The sequence below is a fragment of the Lipotes vexillifer genome, unplaced genomic scaffold (assembly GCF_000442215.2).
Source record: "Lipotes vexillifer unplaced genomic scaffold, Lipotes_vexillifer_v1.1 scaffold1403, whole genome shotgun sequence".
Lineage (NCBI taxonomy): Eukaryota > Metazoa > Chordata > Mammalia > Artiodactyla > Lipotidae > Lipotes > Lipotes vexillifer.
The window spans coordinates 416408-425598 of record NW_006775845.1 but is presented as its reverse complement, the minus strand read 5'-3'; the positions used below and the strand labels follow the sequence as shown (position 1 = coordinate 425598).

Below are 9191 nucleotides of genomic sequence, written 5' to 3'. Positions count from 1 at the left end.
GGAAAGAGTTTTATTGGTGTGCAGGAGAATTAAACCAAAGGCATTTTGCTTTCAAAAGACATGCAACTTTAGCCTAGAGACTGCTCTTCAAGTGGGAAAGGCAAGGAACAAAGAGGGAGAGAAGCCCAGAAAAGTGTCAGTCAAGACTGGGTATATCTGTCTTAGGAAGCCAGAGCTGTATTTTCCATATAGCTCAGAGAATGAGAGAGAACCCCGCCCACCTCACATTCTACACAGCACCACCCACAGAAAGAAGGAATTTGAACTGGAGGGGAGGAAGTGAGAGCGGGTTGGGGGCAGGGGGATACTTACTCCCAGATTACAATTTTTGAAAAGAACCAGAGGGTCCTAGGAGGAGGAAAGGACTTTGGAGACTAAGAGACTGTAGAGAGAGTAGTCTAGAGCTGGGATAGCTTCCCCTAACATTGGGAAGGGGAAGAGGCTGCCAATCCCAGGAAGGGTTCGGCCCAAGTCCACTGTCTTTTCAGCTCCCCAGGAAAGGACACGCCTAGAGAGAACAGTTGGACCTAGTACCCCAGTTCCCAGATGAGCTATACCTCTCAGGAAATCACATAGACCACCATCATAAATGTTTCAGTGCTAAGTAATGACTAGGGAAAGTTTCAGCCTCCCTTCTCATAATCCCCAGCAACGCCACCCTCAACGCAATGGCCATATAAAGACACAATCTAAAGTAAAACCAGTATGTTTGCTATGCAAACCCAGTTTTAATTCACATCCCCTGGTTCCTTCCATCCAGATTGCACCCAATCTTAAACCCTTCCTAAAGGGAAATTCTTGAGTTTCTAATGGATTATACCAGCACCAATGGACATAGACCAGAGAGCCTTCCCCATATATTCTGGGACCTCTGTAACAGCTGTAGATTTATTGTTCTACCACACAGAGAGATGGGGGGCTCAGAACCACATTTACCAATAATGATGATGATGATGATGATGATGATAAATAATGCAATATGACATTTCTTACACTTGAGTGGAATGCAGTAAAAACAATCACACATGACACAATTGCTCAGCTTAAAATTTGGGTTTAGGCAACAAATATTTATGTCCCTTCTGTAGGTATTTCAATTTTATTCTCTATGAACACTTAGTGAAGTTCCTTTAAAACCATCAAGCTCCTACTTCAGCTGTGTCCAATGAAAGGAGATTTTTGCTTCTCAGCTGTAATTCCATAACATCTGTGTTCTCTTTTCATAACAGAAGCCACTGCCTTGTATTAAGACATTAGTAGAAACTATTTTATAAGTGGCTTTAAGAAATAACTCACAAAACTACTAAGACATGTATAAGACAGAATGGCCTTCAGCACTGAAAAGCACTAAAGCAGAGACTGAAAACTAGAAACCTGTGGCCTAACTCAGGCCAAGAGACTTTTTTAACATCCACAAAACGTTTATTGACATTTTTAGTAAGGTGCCAACAAATAAACTCAGAAAGCCTATGTAAAAATCTTCGATTTACAGCTTTTCTTGAAAAATTAGAAGATCGGACAACACTGGGTCCCTGCAGGTTCACCTGGCAACAATCAGCCAAACCAGAAATGGAAACCAAAAGAAAGCTGCAGTAGCAATTCTCATATCAGACAAAATAGACTTTAAAATAAAGACTACCAGAAGAGACAAAGAAGGACACTACATAATGATCAAGGGATCAATCCAAGAAGAAGATAGAACAATTGCAAATATTTATGCACCCAACATAGGAGCACCTCAATACATAAGGCAAAAAATAGCAGCCATAAAACGGGAAATCGACAGTAACACATTCATAGTAGGGGACTTCAACACCCCACTTTCACCAATGGACAGATCATCCAAAATGAAAATAAATAAGGAAACACAAGCTTTAAATGATACATTAAACAAGATGGACTTAATTGATATTTATAGGACACTCCATCCAAAAACAACAGAATACACATTTTTCTCAAGTGCTCATGGAACATTCTCCAGGATAGATCATATCTTGGGTCACAAATCAAGCCTTGGTAAATTTAAGAAAATTGAAATTGTATCAAGTATCTTTTCCGACCACAACGCCATGAGACTAGATATCAATTATAGGAAAAGATCTGTAAAAAATACAAACACATGGAGGCTAAACAATACACTACTTAATAACGAAGTGATCACTGAAGAAATCAAAGAGGAAATTAAAAAATACCTAGAAACAAATGACAATGGAGATACAACGACCCAAAACCTATGGGATGCAGCAAAAGCAGTTCTAAGAGGGAAGTTTATAGCAATACAAGCCCACCTTAAGAAGCAGGAAACATCTCGAATAAACAACCTAACCTTGCACCTCAAGCAATTAGAGAAAGAAGAACAAAAAAACCCCAGAGTTAGCAGAAGGAAAGAAATCATAAAAATCAGATCAGAAATAAATGAAAAAGAAATGAAGGAAACAATAGCAAAGATCAATAAAACTAAAAGCTGGTTCTTTGAGAAGATAAACAAAATAGATAAACCATTAGCCAGACTCATCAAGAAAAAAAGGGAGACGACTCAAATCAATAGAATTAGAAATGAAGAAGGAGAAGTAACAACTGACACTGCAGAAATACAAAAAATCATGAGGGATTACTACAAGCAACTCTATGCCAATAAAATGGACAATCTGGAAGAAATGGACAAATTCTTAGAAATGCACAAACTGCCAAGACTGAATCAGGAAGAAATAGAAAATATGAACAGACCAATCACAAACACTGAAATTGAAACTGTGATTAAAAATCTTCCAACAAACAAAAGCCCAGGACCAGATGGCTTCACAGGCGAATTCTATCAAACATTTAGAGAAGAGCTAACACCTATCCTTCTCAAACTCTTCCAAAATATAGCAGAGGGAGGAACACTCCCAAACTCATTCTACGAGGCCACCATCACCTTGATACCAAAACCAGACAAGGATGTCACAAAGAAAGAAAACTACAGGCCAATATCACTGATGAACATAGATGCAAAAATCCTCAACAAAATACTAGCAAACAGAATCCAACAGCACATTAAAAGGATCATACACCATGATCAAGTGGGGTTTATTCCAGGAATGCAAGGATTCTTCAATATACGCAAATCTATCAATGTGATTAACCATATTAACAAATTGAAGGAGAAAAACCATATGATCATCTCAATAGATGCAGAGAAAGCTTTTGACAAAATTCAACACCCATTTATGATAAAAACCCTGCAGAAAGTAGGTGTAGAGGGAACTTTCCTCAATATAATAAAGGCCGTATATGACAAGCCCACAGCCAACATCATCCTCAATGGCGAAAAACTGAAAGCATTTCCACTAAGGTCAGGAACAAGACAAGGTTGCCCACTCTCACCACTCTTATTCAACATAGTTTTGGAAGTTTTAGCCACAGCAATCAGAGAAGAAAAGGAAATAAAAGGAATCCAAATCGGAAAAGAAGAAGTAAAGCTGTCACTGTTTGCAGATGACATGATACTATACATAGAGAATCCTAAAGATGCTACCAGAAAACTACTAGAGCTAATCAATGAATTTGGTAAAGTAGCAGGATACAAAATTAATGCACAGACAGTTTCATAACATGAAAAAGTGGACAGAACCAAAGTGATCTTCCTCAACTTCTCTTCTACACCTAAAAATGTCTTTACTTATAAACATACATACATATAATTTCAATAAACCTGTATTTTATATATTTTTTATTTCCACGGAGATAACTCTCCATGGGAATGGCATTTTTTAATGTTTTCTGAGCAAAGGGTGCCTCCCTGCTGACAACTTGACTACAGCCCCGTGAAAATGATTTCAGACTTCTGACCTCCAGAACTGTAAGAGAATAAATATGTGTTGTTCTAAGACACCACATTCGTGGTTATTTGTCACAGCAGCCACAAGAAACTAACACAGTATCTGTGCTCACAAAGCAAGCTTTTCCCCGCAAGCAAGGCTCCCTTTCTGGTAAAAACCCTGAGATTGGAGAGTGTTCTCCAATCTCTGCCATCTAAACAGCCACCTATTCCTCCCCAGGGCAGTGACCTAACTGACAGAAACAGGCAGTCCAGGGAGAAGGTTTTGAAAGCCTACTGAGCTGGCTTTTCAAATCCTTACCAACTTTCATTCTTCTCTCTTAGTGATTTTCTGGCCCTAGTCAGCAAAGAGAAAAGCAATAGGAGAAAATCCTGACTTCCGCCTTAGAAAACCGTGAAATTATTAGTTATAAGCTTAGAAGGAAAATTGCTTTAATTTTATCAAAAATTGGAAAGGATTAACAACCTTCCTACTTGGTCTTCTCTTTGACTCCCTCCGTAGCTACACACACACACACACAGACACACACACAGGAGCTGCAAGCTGAAATTACACAAAATGACGCTATCTCTGTAAGAAAATGAAAATCCCAACAACATACCCCATTCTGCTGATATTTAATGCAGGAATAAAATTACGTATTCTTTTAAAAACTCATTTTCTGGGGTGGGATAGGGAGGGTGGGAGGGAGGGAGACGAAGAGGGAAGAGATATGGGAACATATGTATATGTATAACTGATTCACTCTGTTATAAAGCAGAAACTAACACACCATTGTAAAGCAATTATACCCCAATAATGATGTTAAAAAAAAAAAAAGAAATAACTCACAAAACTACTAAGACGTGTATAAGACAGAATGGCCTTCAGCACTGAAAAGCACTAAAGCAGAAACTGAAAACTAGAAAGCTGTGGCCTAACTCAGGCCAAGAGACTTTTTTAACGTCCACAAAACATTTATTGACATTTTTAGTAAGGTGCCAACAAATAAACTCAGAGAGCCCATGTAAAAATCTTCGATTTACAGCTTTTCTTGAAAAATTAGAAGATCGGACAACACTGGGTCCCTGCAGGTTCACCTAGCAACAATCAGCCAAAGCAGAAAATCACTGAGCCCTTTAAACACCCCCAGCTCACCACAGTCCAGCACCTTCAGTCCCTGCGGCAAACTGGCCATTTCACTCATTTCAGGTACCTAATGGTCCCTGAAGGCATCTGAACTGGTGACCTCAGTTCCAAAGGATAAGTAAGAAATGCTCATTAAATATGTGGCAACCCAGAATGAAGGGTGGCCCAGCACTTGAAGACCAGCGATGGCCTTGATGTTCACACAACCTCTGTCTGCACCGCACACTAGACATCAGAGATGGAGCAAGTCCTGAACAAGGTTACTTCCTTTTCACTTTTCTTCCACTGAATTATCATATAAGACAGATTTCTTCTCAGTTATTAAGTCCAAACAATAGCTACGCAGTGTATATAGTGACTATAATGACACTTAAAAAGCTGATTCAGACCCTGCCTCTCCTGGTTGTAATGAGTTAAGCAGGTTGCTTTTTTTTTTTTTTTTTTTGCGGTACGCGGGCCTCTCACTGTTGTGGCCTCGCCCGTTGCGGAGCACAGGCTCCGGACGCGCAGCCTCAGCGGCCATGGCTCACGGGCTTAGCCGCTCCACGGCATGTGGGATCTTCGCGGACCAAGGCATGAACCCGTGTCCCCTGCATCGGCAGGCGGACTCTCAACCATTGCGCCACCAGGGAAGCCCCTAGGCAGGTTGCTTTTAAATTGTCTCAGTCTCCTCATTCGTAAAATGAATGAGTTTAGCTAGAATGATCATTAAGATCACTTTTAGTTGGCCTCTCCCCATCTATACCACCTCTACTTAACTAGAATCTATCTACTCAACCCTCAAAAAATGTTCAAGTTCCACACCACCACAAAACTTCTGCAGTCTTCTCCTTTCTTTGAAGTTTTAAGCTCATAAACACTACCACCCAAATCAGCACTTACTAATTCTCTAATCACTTTGAGTTTGTTGGTTCATTCCCCATATTCAAACAGAAGATCTCTTTAAATAAGGGACTACACTGTTTATTTTTTAAATCTTCCACAGTATTTTACATTTATTTAGCATTCAATAATTGTTAATTAAAGTGAATAATGATACAGAAAATATCTATAAAGTGGCAAACTTCCCAAAGAGCAACTTTCACCAGCCTCCTGAGAAGGAATTAACCTTATCAGCATCACAAGTTGCCCATTTGATTCAGGCAGGCATAATGTGTACTATGCAATGAAGAGACACACTAGATTACACTATTGTTTTGGTTTTTTTTAAGATGTTGGAGGTAGGAGTTTATTAATTTATTTATTTTTGCTGTGTTGGGTCTTTTTTTCTGTGTGAGGGCTTTCTCTAGTTGTGGCAAGCAGGGGCCACTCTTCATCACGGTGCACGGGCCTTTCACTATCGCGGCCTGTCTTGTTGCGGAGCACAGGCTCCAGACGCGCAGGCTCAATAGTTGTGGCTCACGGGCTCAGTTGCTCCGCGGCACGCGGGATCCTCCCAGACCAGGGCTCGAACCCGTGTCCCCTGCATCGGCAGGCAGACTCCCAACCACTGTGCCACCAGGGAAGCCCCTACCCTATTGTTTTGTACGTGTTCATTGCTTCCTTCCATAGTCGAAATGCCCAAAAGAGGAAAAATACAAACAATAACTCACTACAATAATATACTGTATTACTCACTGAAAGATTAGGTTACTCACTAAAATACAGCATGAGAAAAATTTTCCTACCACAATTAAGAAAAGAAAATCAATTTCTATTAAGGGGCTGTGGGTCAGACATTTAAAAACTACAGTGAAAACCACCCTTGCTCCTCCCCCACCCCTTGGATGTCATCAGAAGTTCTGAGTAAGAGGAGGCCAAGTTAAGATGCCATGTGGGCGGGGATTTACCCACCTTCACCAGAAAAGCAATGGTATACAGGTTTTACTTGTTCTGGTCAGACTCTTCTCCCCACCCCCAAATAATTAAAACTTTAGATATGTGGTCAGTCAGTCCTTCCCTATCAAAGAGCAAAGCAAACAGGAGAAAAGAATAATTCAAGTATAAGATTACTTTAAAAAAATTTTTTGTGATTGCCTTAATTTATTCAATGAATTTAAGATAATTAACACTAGTAAACTAAATTAACAAGTGTTAATCACGCCTTAACAGCTAGCCAAATCTAGTGGATTGAAGTTAAATCAATTTTAAAAATGCTCTCCTGTGATGTAACAACACAATACAGGTGTTTCCACTTAACCCATATTCTGTGGAAGGAGAATTCGTTCTGTAATTTGTATTATACACATACAATGCTTGAGGGTCTGAATCAAGAGGTGGTGTACATGTAGGCTAGAGGATTTATTAAGGGGAGGGGGTGAATCATGAAAACAATCCCACTTGGACCTTTCTGGAAAATCATAGCCCCATCCAATTAAAAAGTATGGGAAATACTGATTAAATGCCTATAATTTTTCTGGGGAATCCCTGTAAAACGCAACAAGGTTTTACAATCTGAGGGAAACAAAAATCGTCTCAAATTTAAAAATAATAATCATTTTTAAAAACTGCCTTGCAACAGTTTCAAGCCTTTGAACGGTTTGTCTTTATCTGGTGGTGCTGATCACCCTGTTAACTCATCTCCTCTGACGGGAAGCCTGTCAGTCCCTCCACACACAGCCTGAAGAGGGCTCCTGATTAGGCTTCCTCCTTTAGCCACGCCTACACATGGAGCATCGCGAGGAACGGAAAGTATGCCCAGCCTCCGCAGCCCCTCACACACCCATCTCCTACGCTTAATATCAATAGCTTAAACTCTAGGTTTTCCCACATCCCTGTCAAATGAAATGGACAGAACTCAAACGAACCGGAGAATGATGTCGCTGTTTCTCTTAATTTAGGTCAAGGCCACTTACACTCTTCTACTGCCCTTTGAAAGGAAAATCCTAACTGCGGCTCCAAGTCCCATAAAAAGGCACAACCCTGCTCCTATGGCGAACTCCAAAGGAACGGAATACCGTTTCTCTGGGGTCACAACAGGGCATGGCGTGGGAAAAACCTTTAAATTCCGTTTTCTTTAGTACTATGCCCACCACACCAAAGGGATTTAACCTTTAGGCATGGTGTTGTACTTAAGATGCTCCACACAATCTAGCAGAAACTCTTAAAACCAAGGGCCAACTCACTAATTTCAAATTTAGGGTGAAATGACGGAGAAGGGCACCCTCCCCCATTTCGGTCGCACAGCAATAGCAATGAGTTTTGAGGAGCGACTCTCTAGTGACTCCGCCTACAGCGACCTCCCTCACATGCACACATCCTACTCCACAAACGCAGCCGTCGGGGGACGAAGTCCTTACTTGGCCTCACATTCGGGGTGGGGATCCTCCTCTCCAAGGACCACCAGCGCAGGAAGAGACTCTCCCCTTCACTCCCGGCTCTCTACTACTATACCCCCCAAGGGGCGGGGCTTCGACCCCAGGTAACCAGACCTGGCAATCTGGACACCCAATTAGCAGGGGATCCCCCAAACCAACCTGGCCAATAGCGGCCAGTGGGCCAAAACGACCAGACGTGACGTCAGGTGCGATTAAGTTGGCGCGTCACCTCGACGTCAGCCTCTTACCTCTCGGACGTCCCGTCCCGGGAGCAAACTCCAGCGACTTTGGGCTCCGCCCCCGTGAGAGTGGAGGGAGACCAATGAGGACAGCTCTGAGGGGACCGGGGCCAATGAGACGAGCACGGGGCGGGGCACGAGGCCGGAGGGTGGGGCGGGTGGCGGCGGTGGCAGCCCGAGGTCTGGCTGCGCGCAGTATATGACAGTACGTCAGCAGCGGGATGGCCGTAGCTGTGGCGGCGGCTGCAGAAGCCCGAGCAGCCGCGGCCGCAGTGGAGGCTAGAGCCCGAGCGGCGTCGGCGGCGACACCCCGGGGAGTTTAAGATGGCGGCAGGGGGGGCGGCGGGCCTGCGGGAGGAGCAGCGCTATGGGCTGTCGTGCGGGAGGCTGGGACAGGACAACACCACCGTACTGCATGTGAAGCTCACCGAAACGGCGATCCGCGCGCTCGAGACCTACCAGAGCCACGAGGTGAGCTGGGCAGTTGGCCGGGCTCGGGAAGGAAGAGGGCGTCCCTCGCCGCCTCGCCGCGCCTCTCCCTGCCCCCGGCACCTGGCTTGGGGCCGGTGGAGCAGGGGCTCGCCGTCAGCGCCCGCGGTGGCAGGGCCGGGCAGGGCCGGGCAGGGTCGCTGACGCCGCCGTCCCGGGCCAGCTGGGCGCCTGGGCGTTGGGAGGCGGGCGGGCGGGCGGCCCCTGGCGGCGGGGCC

The 9191-nt window shown here is 43.7% G+C and overlaps 1 protein-coding gene across 1 annotated transcript in view; it reads left to right on the top strand.

The window, feature by feature from the left end:
- The first annotated feature begins 8458 nt into the window (after positions 1–8458).
- Positions 8459–9191, top strand: part of ELL2 (elongation factor for RNA polymerase II 2) — a 73869-nt gene continuing 73136 nt past the window's right edge. The window contains exon 1 of the mRNA XM_007450232.1: positions 8459–8955. Coding sequence (XP_007450294.1) covers positions 8809–8955 — 147 coding nt within the window. The 5' untranslated portion in view covers positions 8459–8808. The remainder of the gene's footprint in view (positions 8956–9191) is intronic.